Raw genomic sequence first — 24,223 nt, 5'->3', positions numbered from 1 at the left:
AGAACCCGATCGGTTCAGCGGTTCAGCGATAACAGACAGACAAACAGACAGACATCGTTCTACTTTGTATTATAGATTGCTTCGCTTTTATGGATTTTTGATGTTTAATTAGATTTTAAATAAAAATCTGTAATTAAACCCCGTATCAATACAATTTGCAGCAGCAGAAAATATGCGGATTTAGATCCCTAATTAAAGTTTTAAATACGTCGAAATAATTTGTGTTTACCATCAAGTTTAAATTTTCAGTAAAAACACTCAGTTAGAACTTATAGGAAGGTAAAGGAAGGTAATTTTAGTATAAATCTCGTAATCAAGGGGTGTGACTGTGAAACATTTAAGAATCCTCTATTTAATCAGTTTAGTAAGAAATTTACTTACAATTTTGTCCAGACTTATACATTGATATTTTGCTGATTCAACATATTTCAGAGGTTTAAACCCTTGTACAGTAATTACATAATAAAATTACTAAATATCAAACCTGAGTAGAAAGGAGAAACTCCGCCAGAAACTAACATATAGGCTACAACTCCAGCCGCCCACATATCTAAATAGATAGATGAATATCTAAAATACAAAGTAGATGATGTCTGTCCGTCTGTCCCTTAAGATCTCGGTAACCACTGAACCGATCGGATTCTACTCTTCAGGGAATATACCTACTGGTTCTGTGGTGGTTTTAGGCTATTTTCTTGAGGGGTGGGACACCCCCAACCCACCAAAAAACAAAAAAATTTCCCCGCCATTTTTTAAAAAATTATTTTAAATAGTGGTGGAGTGGGGGATCTCCAGGTAATAAAAGATGTAATTATATCTCTTGGGGAAAGCCCCTAGAGGCTAGGGGTGAAGCCGTTTGTAACTTAAAAAGTAAAAAAAATATATATAATGATTTCTGTATGTAAGTCATTCCGTCAGTCTCCTTTACAGAGTAGCTTTTCCTAGGTTTATAACTATGTTTAAAGCCTCTAGGGGCGTAGCTTCTATTAAGATAAATATTGTAAGGACCTAAACTATGTTGCTTGTAGATATTGCAAATTAATAGCTCAGATAATCAACAAAAGAAGACGTTGTAATTCTAGGGAACCGATATCTAGTAGAATTTTGTTATGTGTGTTTTTATTTTTTGGCGCTACCATATTTTATGGTTTTTCTATAATATAGAATTATTATATTTCTTGAAAAATATCAAAAATGTTCCTTTTTCAATGAAAATACTTAAAAATAAAATTATCAGGGAAAACAGTTACTACATTTTAAAAATAAAATAATATTAATTGAAGGAATAATATTTTCTCACAGTGCAGTGCATTATCCTTCAAATGATGAAAAGTAATGTCAAATTTAAGACACATATCAGCTGTAAGGGAAAATTATTCTTAAATTTAAAAAATCATAAATCATAATTATACGTGCTTTAATAAGCTTTGAATATCATTATTACAACCATTTAAAAGAGTAAAAATAAAATATATTTTTTAGTGAAATTATTTCTTTTTAATGTAGGAAAAAAATGTCACATATTGTGTGATAATTTATTATATTCTACTTATTTTAGATTTTTAAAAAAATGTTTCTGTAGTTATTGGATTCAATCGTTCTAATTTTTTTATCATAAAATATTTCCATGTCCTCTAATCTTGGTGAGAACATGAAAGAAGAAAAAATGGTCACAATTTTCACCACTTAATTCAAATAGAAAAATGTTGGTACATTTTTTCCAACAAAAATGTTACAAATAAAATTTTTAAGATTATTAAAAAATAGTTGATGTAGTTAAAAGTGTAATTTCAACACGATACATTTTGAATATATTCATGTATTTATGATAAAAAAGTTGGTTGAATCTTTGCATTCATGGAGACTGATTCTTGTTTCATTGTGTTTTATTTTAACTGTCATTTAGTAGGACTGAACTGACCAGTAAAAGATATCTATGTTAGCAAGCTAAACTGACGACATTTCTCCCCCTGTCATAATATCTACATATATTCTACATTTATAATATAGTACTAATTAAAGTACTATTAATCGCAATACCCAGCGGAAAAAAATATGAATGAAGCGCAAATTTTCGCGAATTCGCAAAATTCGTAAAAATTCGTTAAAAAAAATTGGGGGGGATTTTTTGTTTTTTAAGGGGTTGGGGGTGTCCCCCCCCCCCCCCCAAGAAAATAGCCTAAAACCACCACAGGACCAGTAGGTATATTCCCTGAAGAGTAGAATCCGATCGGTTCAGTTGTTACCGAGATCTTAATGGATGGACGGCAGACATCAAGCTACTTTGTATTATAGATTATGGACGTACTTTGAAATTAACATATCATAATCTTTAAATATTTTATTCCAATTAATTGAATTTAGCAATATTAGTAAAATTTTAAAATATCTCCTAAATTCAAATGTTTTGAATTTACAGAAGAAATTTTATAACAGGGAGAGAGGAGACATTGGGCTGTCTATTTAACTAGTCTCCAAAATTTTGAAATAAAGTTTTCTTATTAGTTGGCTTAACAACTTTGGTTTCCCAAGTTAAGTGTCCAAATGTTTCAATCCCTAATTGTAATCTACAGAAATCTACTGTGATTTTCTTTATAATCAATTTATCGGCCATTGTCTTATCCCTTTAGATCCCTGATTTATACACTAATGCAAGTTTAGAGATCTTAAAGGACAAAACAATGTTTATCACCAATTATGATAAACAAAATTACCTGTAGAAGTTGTGACAGTTTCACAGTTGATAAGCTCAGGTGATATAAACTCTACTGTACCCTAAAAGATAAAGAGGGGTTATTTTTTTGTGTATTTTCTGTAGAATTTGGCGTAACCTTTTTATTCAAATGCTCTACAGAAAATATACAAAAAGTACCCCCTTTAAATTAGAAAAGAAATAAACCCAACTTTTGTTAACTAGAGTAGTTTTGGTCGATTAGAATTCTTGGCCCAAACCGCGTCATTATCAAAGACGTTAAATTAGTGATATTAAAAGTATGAGTAATGTGAATTTCATGGCCCTAAACAGGCGCAACTCATTACCATACACTGTTATGAATTCCAGACAAAGACTGTTTTGGGTTCTACTATGATGGCCTGACCCTTCCTTGTTATCAACAACTCCCAGGGGTATTAATTAGGCATAAGCTAACGGACGGGAAAGACCTAAACACAGACATCATATTACTCGAAGATGCGGAAAGTGTCATGCATGACGTCATAAAAATACTTATAAATCCCTCTCTTTTATTAGGGGTTCCTTTTCCCACTTCTTCTCTTATCCTCCCTTTTAGACGAATTATTATGACGTCACACAGTACACTTACTGTATCTAACAAGGATGACAACATCCATAAAATCGAAGCACTGAAACGGTAAGACAAACGGACATTATCACTTTTATTTTGTCAGAACTGAATAATCAAAATAAAAATATATAAGAGACGAAGCAAAATTGGAAGTGAATTTGTTGAAAAACTGCATATATGCAGGATATTTTTAAGGACATACATACATGTTTAGTACTTGATTATAGAAATGCTTCGTTTATAATATTGTAGTTTGTTGTCCCAGGAATCAGTATACGAAAAATCAGATCTATTGGATAATTAGATCACATAAAAATTTGTTGTTAAAAAAGTAAAATAATCAACATGTTTAAACTGGACATTCTGGTAATAATTATTAAGTTGCAACGCTTTTTAAATCGTACCTAACTACTAAAGGAATCACCATGCAAAGTTTGAAATCGATAGGACATGCCAATATTAACGAAAAAAACTATCCGTTACGGACGGACGGACCGACCCTAATTATAGAAAAGCTTCGCATTTAAAAATAAACTCTACCTTTATTCTACTAAACTTCAGTTCTTTCTCATCTTCTATTAGGTGAGCTTTACTAAAGTCTGATATCTTTAACCCGTAATCATCCGTCTGAAAATAAATACAACTTATTTGTCTCTGTATTTCTGTACTAGCGGCTACGCCCCTAGAGGCCTCTAGTGGCACTTCGAATGTTTTTTTTATTTAAAATATAAAATTACAGAAATAATTGGTTTATGTTTCGTTGAAGTCTCTTTTTCGGGAGGGGTAATTTTTTTCTAGGGGCGATTTCTCCTGAGAGGGTGGTGGTACCCTCCCCCCAAAAAGTTATAAACCTTCCCGGGACTTATGAGAAGCTATCCTGTTAAGGAGAACCCGATCGGTTCAGCGGTAAGCGAGATCCTTCGGTACAAACACACAGACAAACACACAGACATCCTGTTACTTTAGTATAAGGATTATAGGTTACTATTGTTTTTTTTAAGGAAGGAAAGGGGCAATGCGCTGTTTATTACAATAGTTCCTAATGTCTTAGAGACTTTTATTGGTTTTTGATTGGTTGGTTCAATAAGTTGAGTGTGCAAACGTTTCAACAAGTAATTGTAATCTAAAGCAGGGCTAAATTAGTTGATCATCTATGGAAATTTACTTCAATTTATCAGTCATTGGCTTTTGCCTTTAATTCCCGGAATTTACAAGCTGATATTTAAGAGAGGCGGTTTTTTTGTCTGGATTCCTATAGGTTTTTAATTTCCTATTTTATATTTATCACATCGTATTATAGACAACTTTCCGCGGAAAATAAATGTTAAAGCATAAGATTTATTCCAGTTTGGTTAGGGCCAATTATCTGTAATACGATTCTTTAGAAATTTTGCTTTGGAATAGAATATTAAATGGTTTTTTGTCCATATGCACAATATTGAGAGAGTGAAGGTGCTGGAGATCAATCAATCTATCTATTGTCTGTCTTTTATATTTATCTAGGTACTTCGTTATCTATCTATCGAAGTATCTACCTTGCAATTTATCTAATATATCTATAAACTTTACCTTGCTTTGAAATAGAATATTGAATGGTTTGATGTCCATATGCACAATATTGAGAGAGTGAAGGTGCTGGAGACCCCTTAGTATCTGCCGCATAAATATCTGACATTTCCCCTCTGTCAGCTGATACTCACACCGAGACACTCGCTCAAATAGATCACCACCTAGAGCATAGATAGATAGAGAGATAGATAGATAGATAGATAGATAGATAGATAGATAGATAGATAGATAGATAGATAGATAGATAGATAGATAGATAGATAGATAGATAGATAGATAGATAGATAGATAGATAGATAGATAGATAGATAGATAGATAGATAGATAGATAGATAGATAGATAGATAGATAGATAGATAGATAGATAGATAGATAGATAGATATATAGATAGATAGATAGATAGATAGATAGCTAGATAGATAGATAGATAGATAGATAGATAGATAGATAGATAGATAGATAGATAGATAGATAGATAGATAGATAGATAGATAGATAGATAGATAGATAGATAGATAGATAGATAGATAGATAGATAGATAGATAGATAGATAGATAGATAGATAGATAGATAGATAGATAGATAGATAGATAGATAGATAGATAGATAGATAGATAGATAGATAGATAGATAGATAGATAGATAGATAGATAGATAGATAGATAGATAGATAGATAGATAGATAGATAGATAGATAGATAGATAGATAGATAGATAGATAGATAGATAGATAGATAGATAGATAGATAGATTGATAGATAGATAGATAGATAGATAGATAGATAGATAGATAGATAGATAGATAGATAGATAGATAGATAGATAGATAGATAGATAGATAGATAGATAGATAGATAGATAGATAGATAGATAGATAGATAGATAGATAGATAGATAGATAGATAGATAGATAGATAGATAGATAGATAGATAGATAGATAGATAGATAGATAGATAGATAGATAGATAGATAGATAGATAGATAGATAGATAGATAGATAGATAGATAGATAATTAGATAGATAGATAGATAGATATATAGATAGACAGACAAACAGACAGATAGATAATTTGTATAACCCGCAAGGTACTCTGTAACTAATATCATATAAAATAGGTAGATAGATAGATAGACAGAAAGACAGACAGACATATAGAAAGACAGACAAGCAGACAGACAGACATATAGAAAGACAGACAAGAAGACAGACAGGCAAACATTCAGACAGACAGAGAGATAGTGTATTACCTGCAAGGTACTCTGTAACTAATATCAAATGAAATAGATTGATAGATGGACAGACATACGGACATACAGACGGACAGACAGACATACAGACAAACAGACAGACGGACAGACAGACGGACAGACAGACGGACAGACAGACGGACAGACAGACATATAGTGTATTACCTGCAAGGTACTCTGTAACTAATAACAAATGAAATAGATTGATAAATGGACAGACAGACAGACAGACAGATTTATTACCTGCAAGGTACTCTGTAACTAATATCACATGAAATTCACAATGGAACACTTCATAAAGTTGTAACAAATTGGGCCCATCTTTTAACCGTCTAAAAATAGAAACATTTGTTAGTTAGCTATACTGAAATTTTTTTTTTTTTCCAATATCCGATATGGTTCTTCTTTACAGTGAAGCTCCAGAAGGTTTATAACTATTTTTGTGGAAGGTATCTCTCTCCAAGATAAATAGTCTAGATAAAATTGCCCCTTTCTAGCTGATAGTTTATATATAAAAGGGTTAAATAATCTAACTTTAAATTTATGAATGACTATTAATATTCAACAATCCAAATAAAATATAAAAAAAAGATACATTTCATAAAACTTTTGTGAAATAGAGAATATGAAGAAAAACAGGTATAGGTTAGTAATATTATAGACAGCTTTCCGCGGATATTAGAATAAAATTATAACCAGTTTTGTTACCCCCCCCCCCCGATTGGCCGAAGGCCCAGACCAATCCGCGATTGCTGAGCCGAAAATTAAATTTTCTATGTATATATCTCTATATCCATAAGATATGTGCATATAATATGAATAAAGTGGAGAAAAGAAGAAAGTAGTAATTTTTAGTGTTGCTGTATTTCAGCAAAAAATAACATTTATTAAATCATGAATAATTATCATGTCAACGAATCATACAAATTCTAATACCCATCAAAACTTTATAGTGTGTTAATTGAAGGGCTTAAATTATTTAAGAAGATTAAAAAAAAAAATTAAAAAATTGAGAAAAAAATATATTTGATTGATATTTAAACATAAAAATTAATTTCAGGCCATTATTGTTAGGTTTTGGTTACGTTTGTAAAAATTAAAGTTAAAAAGAAAGATATGCTTTGTTTTGCAGAATCATTGAGCTATGTTTTAAGCTCATTTTTTAGTTGGTATGTTCGACCATCGTAATTTCTCTCTACTTATGCAAAAACTTTCTCTGGGAGGTAAAATACAAAGAGTAATGGCTACAGGGATCTAAAGGGATAAGACAAAGGCCGAGAACTTGATGTACATTCCTAATGTTTTAAAAATTACCCCTTCTGTAGATTACAATTAATAGTTAAACGTCTGGACACTCAATTTAATAAACACCTACCATTCAAATTAATAAAAGTCCCCAAAGTTGTTAAGCAAACGAATAAGAGAACGTTATTGTAAAACTTTGGGGATTAGTGAGCAAAGACGTCCAAGGGGGGGTGGGGGTAAAGTGGGGATTATCCCCCCAAAACAAATTTTTTTCATTCTATCCCCCCCCCCCCCCTCATTTAAAATTTACTCCTACTCTGGGGGTGCCGTAGGCACCCCCAACCATTTTGGAGGGGGTATTTACCCCCTCCCCCAACAATTTTTGGGGGTAAATACCCCCCCCCCCCCCAAATAAAAAATCCCTAACAAATCCCTAATAAAATTTAAATTACCCCCCCAAAAAAATTTTACCCCGGAGGTAAATTTGAGGGGGGGGGGGGAAGAAATTTACCCTTGCCAATAGATTTCAGAGGGGGGTTTTCCCCCTCGAAGCAAATATTACCCCTGGGGTATATTCTGATTATTCAGTTCTGACACTTTACAAGTTCTAATGTTTGTTTGCCCTACCGATTTAGAGCTTCGCTTTTATGGATGTTGTCATCCTTGATTATTTGAGTTTCAAAAAGAAAAAGGAAAATACTTGAGAGGGTTTGGGAAGGTTGGTGGTACCCTCCAGCAAAAAACCTATAAACCTTCCCAGGAACTATGAGAAGCTACACTGTAAAGGAAAACCATATCGGTTCAGCGGATAGTGAAATCCTTCGGTAGAGGTGGACAGACAAAGATCATGTTACTTTTATAAAAGGATAATATGTAGAAACATTTTTTTGTATGTTGAGTTTTTTGTAAGATTTTTTGATGCATTTTGTGTATAAAAGACAACCTGGAGATTTTGTCATGATTAAGTTATAAAACCTGACTTAAGAATATAAATACTATTATGTAAATAGTTTTGTTTAACCTAAATAAAATTTCAAAACGGTATGGCTTGTAGGTTTTACAAACTCGGCCTTCTGATTAAAGATGTAAAAAAAACTTTTTAGATCAAATTAAACCAATTGTTAATCCTAAACGAATGCCATGAGCTTACCCTTTTTGTCAAGGACCAAGGTATCTATAATACAAAGTAGAACGATGTCTGTCTCTCTATCTGTCTGTCTGTTTGATTGTCTGTCTGTTTGTAGCAAAGGATCTCGCTAACCGCTGAACTGATCGGGTTCTCCTTTACAGGGTAGCTTCTCATAGGTCCTGGAAAGGTTTATAACTATTTTCTTGGGGGTTGGGACACCCCCAACCGCCCCCCCCCCCAAAAAAAAAAAAAATCAAGCTTAAGCCTAAGCATCAAATTAAAACGCGTGTTTTGAACATTTTTTGGAAAAGTGGAATTGCCATATTTGGTTGGGGTTCAGACTTCCAGCTAATTTTTAAAAATTGAGAAAGGTAGATTTCGCTGAGGTTTGCAGGCGGATAGCGTGGGCTGTCAAGCCCTGCCCAATGGTCCGTCAGTTATATGTATTTGAACATGGTCTAATCTGTAGATCCTCTAGTTTATATGTGTTTGTGTGTTAGGGCTTAAGTTTTGTGTTTGCTTTTCTTATGAGGCAGCTTCCATACTGTCACAGACAAGTATTAGCAAAAATATAAAAAAATACGAATAAAGTAGCATAAAAAGGACGGTCTTTTTAGGTACTATAAAAGGTAAAATTGGAACATATTGCTGATTTAATTTTCTTAAAAATTGAATTACTTATTACATTTTTGATTACACTCCTCCAAAAATTCTTACTTCCACAATAACTTACAAGGTGGGGGGTAAAAGGGTGTTTACCTCCTACCCCCACTCATTTTTAAAAAAATTAATAGATAACCCCCTTAAAACCTTTGAAGCCCCTGATTTTGCCCTCAACCCCACGTCTGAAAATAAAAATCTTGGACGTCTCTGCTCTTAAAATGTTGAGAATAGTTCCTATTTCTATTTTCTAATTCACCTCCCTGTTCACAAACTTGCTAAGGATTTGGCGCAGTGGATAAATACATTTTTACAGGGATATAAAGGGATAAGATAATTCCGATAAATTTATGTACATCCCCAGTGATGATACACAAAATTATCTATTCTGTAATTAACAATAAGTTGTTAAAACGTTTAGACACTCCAAGTAATAAACCAACCAATCAGAATTCAATTAAAGTCCCAAAAGATAAAACTTAAAACTTAAAAAGTTTTAACAACAAGTTTCTTTCCCTGCATTTTTATCAAGAATTAAGATATAACAATTTTTCTCGTATTCATTCGAATCCGGTGGATAGGAACCGGTTCTCATCCATACGAAAAAACTATGTCTTGCATCGTATTATATCCAGCTTTCTACAAATAAAAAAATGTACAATCAAAAGATTAAAACCAGTTTTTAAGCCGGTGCCTTCGGCACATCGGGGCTAAAAAAATGGTTTTAATCTTATAATTGTACATTCTATATCCGCGGAAAGCGGTTTATAATACGATGCGAGAAATAACTATTTTTTTAGAACGTTTTTTTGAAATATTCAAGTATACAAGTATGAGTAAAATAACAAAAATATTCTATTAGTTTTTTTGTATGAAACTTAAAATTGTAATAATTACTGAACTGATTGAGTTCTACGTATTTGGGGAAGCTTAATATTGGTTAGAGGATGAATTTAGGCTATTTTTTTTATTCTACTAGAGGTAGTTTTAGGCGATTTTTGAATACAAAGCCCTTGGTGCTAGGGGCGAACCATTAGTATTTATAATAATATTTACGTATATAAAAAATTCTGAAAGAATTTGCTATTTTTTAAAATTTGACATGTAAGTTTTGTCTTGTTTTTTTACAAAATGCAATTTTTATCTGTCTTTAAATTAAAATAGGAAAAAACTTAATTCTATAATAATTATAAGTAAAAACCTTGCCATATTTTGAAGTAAATTTGTCAATACCTGATTCTCTGATTCATTTTAATAAAAGCAGTAAATGCTAGTTCGAGGAATAAGCCATTGGCCGATAAATAGATGTACGTCCCCGATGGCGATACACTAAATTACCCCTTCTATATTTTTCAATAAGTAATTGAAACGTTTAAACACTCGACCAATCACATTCAATTAAAGTCCTCAAAGTTGGTTAGCTAATGAATAAGAAATCGTTAATCTAAAACTTTAGGGGATAGTGTAAAAAACACCCCCATGTCCCCTCCCTCCCTGGTTAAAAGCAGTAAATACTAAATATTTCTAAGCATGTAATATATGGAAATATTAATTAATTTACTTAATGTAAGTGGGTAAAGGAAATCATTGTTAAACATACTAGAAATTATAATTTTTACTATCCTTATACTAAAGTAACAGGACGTCTGTTTGTCTAGTGTGTCTGTGTATCTGTGTATCTGTGTATCTGTGTATCTGTGTGTCTGTGTGTCTGTACCGAAGGATCTCGCTAACCGCTGAACCGATCGGGTTTTCCTTAACAGGGTAGCTTCTCATTGTCCCGGAAAGGTTTATAACTAATTTCTGGGGGGGGGGGAGTGGGACACCCCCAACCCCCCCTAAAAATGAAAAATCCCTCCCCCAATTTTTTATTTTTTATTTTTTAAAGTAAAATTAAAAATGAGGGGGGGGGAGGGCGGGGCACCCCCCCCCCAAAAAAAAAATATCTAAAATAAGAAATTAGGTTATTAAATTCGACTTTCTCCTCATCAAGTGCCCCTAAAGGCCTCTAGGGGCGTAGCCGCTAGTCCTATTATATATAGTAGTAAGGATTTTTTTCTGTCTCGAAGGATCTCGCTAACCACTGAATCGTAATTGTTCTCCTTTACAGTGAGGCTTCTTATAGGTCATGGGAAGGTTTTAAACTACTTTCTGGGTGGGTGTCTTTACCCCCCCCCCCTAAATTATAAAAGGTTTGTTTTCCTATAAAGGATAACTTAATTAATTTAGTAGTTAGTGAAATCATAAGCTACATAAAAAATTGGACTTTATATAATTTATTATTTCATTTCCTTAATATTTTATAAAAATTTTATAATTATGTTATAGTTACTGCAAATGAATATAAATTTATATCGGTGGATATTATGACAGGAAAATCTTTTTACTGGACAAGATTGTTTTTTTCTCGTATTCATTCGAATCCAGTGGATAGGAACCGGTTCTCATCCATACGAAAAAACTATGTCTAGCACCGAATTATATCCAGCTTTCTACGAATATAAAAATGTACAATCATAAGATTAAAACCAGTTTTTTTAGCCGGTGCCTTCGGCACCTCGGGGCTAAAAAACTAGTTTTAATCTTATAATTGTGCATTCTATATCCGCGGAAAGCCGTTTATAATACGATGCGAGAAATAACTATTTAAACTTTAATTATTATTGTTGAAATTTTTGTTAAAAAAATTGCTAAGTGTAAAATAAATTAGAATATTATTCTTTAAAAAAAAACAGCAAAGCATAGCAACGTATTTCTTGAAGCCATATAATATCATACTATGCACAATTTAGGAAAAGTTTACAGAAAAACAAATTATAGTACACGTCAGACAATACAATAAGAAAATGATTAAGAATAAAAAAAAATAATATACCCAGAAATTACAGCTAATTTATTATTTAAAAATCTCGGGTGTAATTATATTTACTCTTTTTAAAATTACATTTACATTTAAAAGTTAAATAATTTTTTAAAACTTTTAAAATACTGTACCAGTGTCTATGCCTCTAGCATCTAGGGACTCTGTATTCAAAGTTACAAGATAAATAGCATAAAGTATCCCAAAACTTATATCTGAAACTTAAAAATCTTTAGCTTCAACCCAAAAAACCTGACTATTTTAAATAATAAGATGTTTCATGAAATAAGTTGAATATACTTATTTCTATTTTAGATTTACTTTCCCTATCTTTTATCATTGTGATATCGTTTATTTTTAAATTTTATATCTTTTAACCGAATATATTTAAATAAAATGAACATTTTAGCTTAAAACTTGGTAAATTACAACAAATGCTTTGCTAATGTTAAGCTGTTGAAAATTAGCTAAAATAACAAAACAAAAGATAAATGGTAATATTTGTTGACTATGGACTATAGTTTACAGAACCTTAAGCTATAAAAAACGATTACACCATCTTAATATTTATTTGTTATCTTCGCTCGCATGGATGCTATTATTCTTGTATATACATAATAGTGTTTTAATGAATAAAGTGTAAGAAAAAATCCATTTATAACATTCAAAAAAGGTCCTAAGTTGTTATTTTATTGAAAACTATTTCAGCATTTTGTCTAAATAATTACCAAATAGTATACATGAGTATATCTGCCTTTCCTTGTGAGGCAGACACATTTGATTTTAGATATTTAGCTGCGTACGGACGAGATTTTAGATATTTAGCTGCGTACAGACGAGATTTTAGATATTTAACAGCGTACGGACGAGATTTTATATATTTACCTGCGTACGGACGAAAAATATTATACCTGAGAATGTCTGTCTCTCGTTGTGAGGCAGAAACATTTGATTTTAGATATTTAGCTGCGTATGGGCGAGATTTTAGATATTTAGCTGCGTACAGACGAGATTTTAGATATTTAGTAGCGTACGGACGAGATTTTAGATATTTAGCTGTGTACGGACGAGATTTTAGATATTTAGCTGCGTATGGACGAGATTTTAGATATTTAGCTGTGTACGGACGAGATTTTAGATATTTAACTGTGTACGGACGAGATTTTAGATATTTAGCTGCGTATGGACGAGATTTTAGATATTTAGCTGTGTACGTACGAGATTTTAGATAGTTAGCTGCGTACGGACGAGAGAGATTTTAGATATTTAGCTGCGTGCGGTCGAGATTTTAGATATTTAGCTGCGTACGGACGAGGAAAAGTATACCTGAGAATATCTGCCTCTCGTTGTGAAGCAGAAACATTTGATTTTAGATATTTAGCTGCGTAAGGACGAGAACTAGTATACCTGAGAATATCTGCCTCTCGTTGTGAAGCAGAAACATTTGATTTTAGATATTTAGCTGCGTACGGACGAGAACTCTTTCCAGTACTGTTTCTCTGGCGCACCACAAACACTGAAAAAAAAGATTATTTTTTTATATTCGAAGCTACTCTCTAATTGACTTTGTCAGTCCATAACACTATTAGGGATATATGATTTAAACGGCTACAGTTTAAGATAGACTGCTGATTTACTAGATTGCATATACAGTACTTACTTGAAACGTCTGTCTGTCGGTCAGGCTACAAAAGACATATATTCAAATTCATTATTTATTTGTAGTTTTCATTTATTTTGTGATTGCTTAGCATCTATGTAACTAACTTTTTCTGCTTGTCCAATTACGACATTTGTGCTTCGCTATTAAGATAATTAAGGTTTGTCGCCAGTATCTTTACCTGATGATTCAGCACTGTTAGATATTTGTTCCCCTCGTTCATACTAAAATAATTTTTATATGTATTTTGATAATTTATATAGAGTTATGTCTGTCCGTCTGAAGCTTAAGATCTCAGAAATCACTGAACCAATTGAGCTCAACTCTTCAGAGAATATAGATACTGCGACGGTTTCATGCTATTTTATTTTAGAAAGATACTAATGATTTTTACAAAATAATTTGATGATTTTTTCAGACAATTTAGGAGATTTTTCAATATATTTGATTTGTATTACAAAGAACATGAAATCATCATAGATTATATATTTACATCATACATAAATAAAATTCAATATAGCTGTAGGTCCTGGGAAGGTTTAAAATTATTTTGGAGGAGGATACCAACTCCATTTCAAGAGAAAAGGACCCTTGAAAAAAAATATCTCTCCTTAATTTTTTTCAATTTAAAATGAATATGGGTTATTCAACTCAACACTCCCAACCCTCAAGTGCCCCGAAAGCCTCTAATACCCGCAAGAAATGTAAAAAATTTGAATTATGAGATAAATAGAAAATTATATTTTATTTCTATATACAAGAATTATCTAGTAAAATGTTAATTAATAGCATGTAAATGATAATTTTATAACCTAGTAAATGTTTCACGAATACAAGTAAAGGACAATGAGATTAATTAATAAACTTTCATTTTCTCCTCCCAATATAAACACACTAAGGCAATATTTTAAAAAAATGAAAGGGGGGGGGAGAATCTGTCTGTCAGTATGTCTGTACCGAAGGATCTCGCTACCGCTGAACCTATAAGGTTCTCCTTTACATAGCTTCTCATAAGTCCTGGGAAGGTTTAAACCTATTTTGGGGGAGTGTACCACATTTAACCCCCCCCCCCCCCCCCACAAGATAAACATGCCCTAGAAAAACAGTACTCCTTCTAAATCCTTAAAGTACGTTGTCAATAAAAGTTATGAAAGTAAAATTTGGAAATTTGGCAGGTACAACATCTTTTGTTAAATTTGAAGTATTTTATCAAATTTTGGTAATTAAAGTTAAATAATAGAAAATAATTTTGTATAAAATGTTGAAATGATTTTATGGTCTGTATGTAAGTGTGACAAGCTTCGGGGAGGTGTCGGGTTTGAGTGTTGTACTAGAGACGTTAAAAGTTGCAATTACTGTTGATCGGTCAGGCAAATGTCCTTTGTTATAATTGAATTAAGGAAGGCCTGTCTATCACTTTTCTCAACCTCTAAACATTTACACCCCCCCCCCCCCCTCCCCCATTTGGCAAAACCTTGTACACGACCCTCATTTCAGAAGCGTAGCCAATAATTAAAAGATAAATGATTTAGTGTAGATTGTTTTATCCCCGTGTCCCTGCCCTAATAAGATTAACATTGCCATTATAGTTGGTTTAATTTAATTTATATTGTATGAATGGATGTACAATATATAAGTGGATATTTTGACAGTGGAAAAAATGTCGTCAATTTAGTTTGCCTATTATAGAACTCATTTATTGTTCAGTTCATTCATCCAGTAGGAGCGGAGGAGATGGGTGTATGAGGGGAAATCGTTATTTTAGCCCGCTGCGTGTTTCACTTTATTAGAGAATATGGAAATCTGGTGTAAGATCCAAGTAATAATATATCCATTATTGCATGAGTGTACAATATTATACACTCATACTACTATATCTAAACTATCATCAAATTCAGGGATCTAAAGGGATAAGACAATAGCTGATACATGAAATATACAAAATTACCCCTTCTGTAGATTACAATTAGTGGTTAAAACGTTTGAACACTGAACTTAATGAATCAACTTCAATAAAAGTCACCAAACTTGTTAGTCAACAAATAAGGAAACGTTATTATAAAAACTTTGGGGACTAGTGTAATAAAAGGTTATTTCTGGTGTAACAAACAACCAAATGTCCCAGGTATCTAAAGGGATAAGACAAAAGCCAAAAAATGGATGTATATCCCAAATGATGATACACTCTTACTATATCTAAACTATCATTAAAGTCAGGGATCTAAAGGGATAAGACAATAGTCGATGCATTCATGTACATCCTCAATGAAAAACACAAAACTGCCCCTTCTGTGGATTACAATTAGTGGTCGAACGATTGAACACTTAAATTAATGAATCAATCTATCAAAATTCAATCAAGTCCACAAAGTTGTTAACCAACGAAAAAGGAATCGTTATTTTAAAAACTTTGAGGACTAGTGTAATAAACAGCCCAATGTCCCCTCCCTTCCCTGATAGATACACTTCTACTTTATCTAAACTGTCATCAAATTACTCTACCACGGATGAATGGATAGGACAATGTAAGGTAAATTAATAATCCCCCATATTTTTTGTGTGTAAGAAACAATCAATGATAGATCCCTAATACAAACTATAGCTTTAAATATGTAGAACAGTCATTATACTATTATTTGGATGTTGCACCAGATTTTCATGTACTCCAATATGGTAATACTTCAAGCTGGCTACATAACGATACCCCCCCCCCCCCTAACCTACCCACCTACTGGAAGAACGAACTGACGAATAAAAGAAGTCCATATAAGCAACCAAAATTGACGACAAATTTTCCCCTGGCAATATATTATTTACTAGCGGCTACGCCCCTAGAGGCCTCCAGTGGCACTTTAAATGTTTTTGCTTGTTAAAGTCTCTATGATAATTCTTTATTTTACGATACCTCTTTATGTTACGTTGAAGTCTCCCGAATATTAAATTTTTTTTCGATTTTTTGTCATTTCTCTTGGGAGTGTGGTGGTACCCTCCCCCAAAATAGTTATAAACCTTCCTGGGACCCATGAGAATCTACCCTGTTAAGGAGAATCGATCGGTTCAGCGGTTAGCGAGATCCTTCGGTACAAACACACAGACACACAAACATCCTGTTACTTTAGTATAAGGATAGAACATACTGATTTAAAGTATTTTATAAATAAAACTCCCTCCCTGCATTCTCAACAAAAAACAATTAAAATGTTAACACCTTTTAAATGTCAGCGGTTGGTTTTGCATGGGAAAAAAAGAAAAGTAAAATATAAATAGAATCGCCGCTACTCTAAAGATGCCTTACTTTGGCACAGTATATGTTATCAGGGAGTAAGGGAGGGGACAATGGGCAATTAATTCAATTTTAATTCAAAAACCAATCGCTTCACTCTTTTCAATATAAACCCTACAGTTTTGGTCAAAAACTAACAAAAAATGACCCAAATCATGTCCAAGCAATGACAATCAGAAAACACTATTAATTTTGATTTCTACTCACCTCTCCTAAGCACTACAGTTCGAGTCCTAGCCCTTGTGGAGAAACTGTAGGGTTTATATTGAAAAGAGTGAGGCAATTGGTTTTTTTTAAACACTCTTTAGGTTAAACTGTCTTATTTTCCTGTGAATAGTCTGTTATTTATCATAAAAGGTATGACCTTAGTACTTAAAAATAATACCATAATTAGGGTTTGTTTTCATATTTGACAAGGGGTTGATTAGAATGGATAGTTACAGAAGTATCACAGTAGAATTTCTGGTTTATCCTACCCATTCTCAGAAGAAAACTATTGTGTTTAAAATCCAAAATAAACTTGTTTTGAATTATTTTTTCAAATTGTCTGCTAGTATTAGTATTGGTTAGTTCAGTAAGAGTCGTCTGCTTTGGGAATAACCGTTTGAGCGGCATTCTTTGCGCTGATTTGGCAAAATTATAAAAGTTGCATGTGTTCTGGTACCTAAAGTCCAAGACTGTCAAAAATATGAATTTTAGATCCATTGTCCTCTACCTTCCTCCCTGATATATTATGGTACATACTGACTGACTAACAAACATATAGAACCTTATATAGAAGCGACGCTACTCCATAAATATGACTTACTTTGGCACAGTATATGCTGTCGTGTAATTTGTTTGTCATCCGACTTCTCTCCTAAAAAAAAATAATTAGTAGTAAAAGAATAAATTATATTTCATTGAGGCTCGGCTAATGAGCCGTGTGACGTCATAAAAGGGAGAGATGAGAGGAGAAATGAGCAATGAAACCCCTTAGAAAGAAATGGATCTATTGATGTTACACGGCTCATTTTGTCATACACTTTGTCGAGTCTCTATTCCATTGCCCCCCCCCCCCCTCCCAAAAAAGATTATTTATTTCTGCTATTGTTGGCTTGATTTTTTTAGATGAGCAACGTTCAACCAGGGTTAAATTATTAAAAGTAAAAGTGTCTAAACTTTTCAACCAATAATTTTCATCTAAACTAGATTTTTTACATAGTTAATATTTTGGTAATAAATTTATGAGACAGTTGTATATAATATATAGTTGGTATGAATATTACCTTTCAAAATTAATATTAATTAGGTATAAAGATAAAGAGAGAGAGGGGACAATGGGCTGTTTATTATACTGGTCCCCAAAGTTTTATAATAACGTTTTCTTATTCGTTGGATGTAGAACTTTTATTAAATTATGATTGGTTCATTAAGTTGAGAGTTCCAACGTTTTAACTAATAATTTCAATAAACAGAAGGGGTAATTTGTGTATCATCATTAGGGATGTATTGTATATTCATTTACTAGAGTTGGCTCAATATAACTATATCGCTATTGGCTAGTTTTCTATAAGTACAAATCTATTATCTATTTCTCAATAAATCTATTTTCCTCCCCCGCCATTACTATCTGAAAGAAGTAAATATTTATTAATTTAAATGATTTTAAAAAGATTTTTTCAATTTTATTTTTTTTACATTACCATCACCAAAGGGATTATATGATTAAAATTTTAGTTTTAATATTTTAGCACAAAGGAAGTGTCGCCACAATCGAATTCTTTTAAAATACAGTTTTCTTAGATTTACTCTATTATGAACGAATATTTTTATTTATGAAATAAGGATTAAATACTTCAATGTAATTCAAATACTACATAAAGTGAAAAACTTAATTCAATCCATAAACAAATAAAATAAAGGTCCTATCGCTTTGGTCAATGAGAGTTTAATGAGGATTATTGGAGCACTATGAGTTTTAAACACTTTACCATTGGAAGACTCGAGCTCATTTATAGACGTTTATTTCCTATATAGATCTGTCATGGATCTTGATGCAATAAAGCATGCCGTTTTGTAAATGTTAAAAATTGGAAGATTTCATTAAATAAAAGTAATCGCAAATATACTTAGTAAATAGGTCATTGTAACTCTTTGGATGGATCCCTAAAATCTATATTTAGTGTCAAAACGTTTCAACCAATAAATGCAAGTACTGTAATTAGAAAATTGATTAATTCTAAATCATAAACAACAAAGGAAAAACTATATTTTCAATTGGATTTTTAAGAAATAAAATGTTATGTAAATTAAACTTTACAAATTTTAGATAAAATTTTATTACAAAACAAGAAAAAGTTTTTTTTCAATCTTTATAAAAAATATTTTAAACAAAACTTAAAAATCAAATTTTCATGTTTCTCTCTTTTCCATACACATGAATACGTGTCAGGGATCTAAAGGGATAAGACAATGGCCGATAAATTTATCTACATCTTTAATAATGATACAAAAAACTACCCATTCTGTAGATTAAAATTAGTGATTGAAACGTTTGGACACTCAACTTATTGAACCAACCAATCAAAATTCAATTAAAGTCACCGAACTTATTAATGAAATAAAGAAACAATATTATAAATCTTAGGACTAGTGTAATAAACAGCCAAATGTCCCCTCCCTCCCTCGAAATATGTACACATATTTACACTGACTCACACATACACACAAACACACACACACAAAAGTTACCAAAGCTCTCTCTTTGTCTGAACAAAGAAGAAATCAAATTTCTAAATATTTTCTTTTTGATCAAATATCGAGTTCTCTCTTTCTCTTTCTTTACTCTCACTACTTTTTCCAGGGAGGGAGGGGACATTGGGCTGTTTATTACACTGGTCCCCAAAATTTTAAAATGACGTTTTCTTATTTGTTGACTAAAAAACTTTGGGGACTGTATATGATTTTATTCGTTGATGTATTATGCTGAGTCTTTAAATGTTTCAACCACTAATTGTAATCTACAGAAGAGGTAATGTTGTGTATCATCATTGGTGATTGTACACCAATTTATCGGTCATTGTCTTATCCCTTTAGATCCATGCAATTTTTCTCTATTTTTCTGTCTCTATTAAATATATATTCAACTGGTCAAAACCACTGAAAGATTTTCAAATTTTAACCTGTTCAAACGTTTGTAAAAGTTAAAAGAATTCTTTATTAATTTAAAAATTAAACAAGGACGAATATCTTTAAGAATAACAAAGCTAATGAGGTTTCTAGTATGGCTTCAAAAAGGATTATTATCTGCTGGAATCGAACCGGTTCTTAGCCACTAAAAATAATGTATAGAATCGTAATTAAAAATTTTTCAGGAATAATTAAATAACAAGGATGACAACATCCATAAAAGCGAAGCACTGAAACGGTAGGACAAACGGAAATTACCACTTGTATACTGTCTGAACTGAATAATCAGAATATAAAATTATCGAAAGAGTCGAATCAAAATTGTAAGTAAATTTGTTGAAAAACTGCTTGATACAGGATAATGTTTTGGACATACTTAAATTTTTAGGACTTGATTAAGAGTTGCTTTGCTTATACTATTGTTTTTTGTTGTCCCAGGAATCAATATACCAAAAATCAGATCAAACGGAAAATTAGATCACATAAAAATTTGTTTTTAAAAAAAGTAGAAAAATCAACATGTTTAAAATGGACATACGGACATTCTGGTAATGATTATAGAGTTGCTACGCTTTCTAAATCGTACCTTACTACTACAGGAATCATCATGCAAAGTTTGAAATCGATAGGACAATTCTAACCTGCCTTAATTAACGAATAAAAGCTATAAGGACGTACGGACCGACCCTAATTATAGAAAAGCTTCGCTTTTAAAAACCACCCCAGGACATACATGTGATAATTATCTAACATTAAGAACTCAATAAAAATCTTGAGCTTAGGCTACAGGCAAAAGACAGTACTACTTTATATTAAAGAATTTGCAACTTTATTTCTGTAAAGATGTTACAATTTTCTCAGCTTTTTACGAAGATAGACGGCCAGAATAATTTATTAAGGTTTTATTTATGCGCTTTAAGCTTTCCTATTCAGATGTTGCCATCCTTGTTTAAATTAATTTGATTAACCATATAATAAATATAAATACAAATGTAGACAGAAAAGGATAAAATATGAGTAAGATAAGATAATAGCTATGTATCCTATTTCAATCAGTTTTATGATTGTAACACAAATACTTTACTGAAATTGCAGGGATATAAAGGGATAAGGCAATGACAGATAAATTGATTTACATCATCAATGTTGATATACGAAATTACACGTTCTGTAGATTAAAATAAGTATTTGAAAAGTTTAGACACCCAACTTAAAGAAACAACCGATCAAAATTAAACAAAAAGCCCGAAAGTTGGGGACTAGTCTAATAAACAGCCAAATCCGCCCTGCATAGTTAGTGGGTTCTCGACCTAACACTAAGTCATACCTGAAGACTTGGCTTTGCTGCTTCTTTGTCAGATGTAAGAAATAAAAATTTTAAGTTGGGGGATTACACCTTGTTCACTTAGGTACCTAAATACGTTATATAGGTACGGTTTATTATCTATAGACACATCATTAGAGTATCTTATTTTACTTTATTTTATTTATTGGATTGGACCAGTGTTGTCGCGATATTTATCGTTACCCTGTAATTATTGGTGTGGAGATGTCCTTATACACGGACAAAACTCCACTCTGTAATGAGAATAATTTGTTACAAAGGAAACTGTCTAGGTAGAGCTGAAAAAGGATCACAACGGGAATAGCGACTTCTTTTGAAGGTTTTGGTTCCTTAATTGTTCCAAATTTATGCTTGGAGAAGTTACAACTGATAGTAGGAGGATGTCTGAAATACACAGCAAGATATTGTGTTTTATTATCATTATTGTTAGGATTATTGTTAAGATTATTTGCACATATAACATTGTATCGGCTTGGCAAGCGTCAAAGTACACCAGTGGCTCCACAACCCTTAAAGGGTTATGCCAACTATCTGGTACAATGTTGCATGGAATTTTTCTTGTAAAATGTTATCTTTATACTATTCGAACTGGCCTGGCAACTAGGTGGAGACGAAGTTCGGCCAATTCCATGCTAGGTACTTAATAATAGTTATTATGTAAATTGTTCTCAAACCTGCATCAAATATAACAAACCAGAATAATCAAACCAATCAAAGCATAGTAACCTAATGTATGATATATATCTAATAAAATATGTTGTACCTTTGAGGAAAATAAATCTTATCTTATCTTATCTTATCTTAGAGTAAATCCTATGATATAAAGTAGCGAAAGATTTCGTTAACTGCTGAACCAATATAATTCTACTTTACAATGTAGCTTTTCATAGGTCCTGGGTAGGCTTATAACTATTTAGGGGAAGGGTACCACCACCCTCCTAAGAGAAATCTCCCCTAAAAAATTAACCCCTTATTTTTTTTCTTTTCTTTTTAAATTTAGATTGAAAAATTGGGTCATCTAATTTAACTCCCCTCTCTTACAGTGCACCTAGAGGCCTCTAGTTCTAAAATATTTGTTCTATGAATGATTTGTTCTCTTAAGCACTTGGCCAGCTTAGAAAATACAGAAATAGAACAATTATAACAGAGAAGTGGATTTCAATCAAGGATGACAGGATAAGTAAAAGATTTTTTAATTTTTTTAAGTTTAGAACAGGAAAAATTGGGTGATGTTCAAGCTGAAAAGTAGGTTGAAACTTAAAAAACACACAAATACAACTATAAATTAATAATAATGTCAAATAAACCTTAGTCGTTGAGGGAAAGGGACATTGGACTGTAAATTATGATGATACCCAAAGTTTTATTAGTATATTCTCTGATTTGTTTGGGGTACTTTTATTGGTTTGTTCAAATTACTGTCCAAGAAGTTTTGGCAATTAAGTGATAATTACAGGAGAGGAAATTTTATTATCATCATTTGAATGTATAATAATTGGTGTTATCCTCTTAAAAATATTTTTTTCAATCTTGAAAATTTTTATGCCACCCCTCGACAGAACTATGACTCTGGCAGAGAACAACTATTTTAGGTTAGGTTAGGTTAGGTTACAGTTTAAGGAGCAGAGCGCCCGCAGCTAGGCAGGCTAGGGGGCCGAGCGCTGCAGCTAGGCAGGCACAGGTACCAAGCGGAGGGGTGGGGGAAAATAAAAATTTTCAAAATTAAATTCAAAAATATTTCTAAGAGGATAATGCCTTTGTTTCGTTGTCCCTGAAATGGGGTAGAACAAGGCCCATGGGGCAGCTAGCTAATGTCTTCTTAGAAACTCAATTCAATTCAGTTTCAAAGGGAAATATGAGAGAAAGAAAGAGTTAGAGAAGAGGGAGAGAGAGAGAGAGAGAGAGAGAGAGAGAGAGAGAGAGAGAAAGAGAGAGAGATAGAGAGAGAATGAGAGAGATAAAGAAAGAGAAAATAGTGAACAAAGCTTAACAATTATTAGATTTACTCTTGTTCAATAAAGGTTGAATTGCTGAAAGTGTGTGTGTGTAAGTATGTGTATGTATGTGTGTGTGTATGTGTTTGTGTGTAAGTATGTTTGTGTTAAGATTGTTGAGTGTTTGAAAAGGTTATTTTTAGACTTTAACAAAGTGTTTAATAATTCTACATTTTCTTAAAACTAAATTGAATTTTTCGACAAAAAATAATTGGATTCATGAGATTATATTAAGCATTTTCTTCTGAATCAATATAATAATTTTGTAAGAAGCTTTTCAAAAAAATTATATTAGCACTATTTAATTTTATAAAGAATTTAATTATTATTCATTAAAATTGTACCTGTCTGCATCTGTTTAAATACAAAAGTGCATACAAGAAAGTCGGATCATGGAAAGAAAATGAAGTAGCGGGTTTCATGTATATGTTAGAGTACAAAGAATTTATACTAGAAAAGTCTAATCATATCAAACACAGGGATAAGACAATGGCCTATAAATTTATGTATATCCCCAATAATGAAACACAAAATTACCCCTTTGGTAGATTACAATTTATGTTAAAAACGTTTGAACATTCAACTTGATGAACCAACCATTTAAAATTCAATAAAAGTTCCCAAAGTTGTTAAGCATCGAAAAAGAAAACGTTATCATAAAACTTTTGGGACTAGTGTAATAAACAGTCCAATGTCCCCTCCCTCCCTATATGAAACGTGCAGTGTGTATGTGAACTAAGCCCAAGATTGA

The 24,223-nt window shown here is 32.1% G+C and overlaps 1 protein-coding gene across 3 annotated transcripts in view; it reads right to left on the bottom strand.

Moving 5' to 3' along the window:
- LOC145327179 (ribosomal protein S6 kinase alpha-2-like) overlaps positions 1-24,223 on the bottom strand; it is a 156,063-nt gene that overhangs the window by 81,319 nt on the left and 50,521 nt on the right. For all 3 annotated transcript variants that reach the window (XM_080170749.1, XM_080170750.1, XM_080170751.1), the window contains exons 2-9: positions 17,771-17,821; positions 13,861-13,903; positions 13,427-13,535; positions 6,369-6,457; positions 4,875-5,035; positions 3,846-3,932; positions 2,715-2,775; positions 485-550 (exon numbers count right to left, since the gene is read on the bottom strand). In XM_080170749.1, the coding sequence (XP_080026875.1) occupies positions 485-550; positions 2,715-2,775; positions 3,846-3,932; positions 4,875-5,035; positions 6,369-6,457; positions 13,427-13,535; positions 13,861-13,903; positions 17,771-17,821 (667 nt within the window). The remainder of the gene's footprint in view (positions 1-484; positions 551-2,714; positions 2,776-3,845; positions 3,933-4,874; positions 5,036-6,368; positions 6,458-13,426; positions 13,536-13,860; positions 13,904-17,770; positions 17,822-24,223) is intronic.

The sequence above is a fragment of the Acartia tonsa genome, chromosome 8, assembly GCF_053477335.1.
Source record: "Acartia tonsa isolate MP-2025a chromosome 8, ASM5347733v1, whole genome shotgun sequence".
In the NCBI taxonomy this organism is placed as follows: domain Eukaryota; kingdom Metazoa; phylum Arthropoda; class Copepoda; order Calanoida; family Acartiidae; genus Acartia; species Acartia tonsa.
Note: the sequence above shows the minus strand (reverse complement) of the source record. Positions and strands in the feature narration are given on the sequence as shown.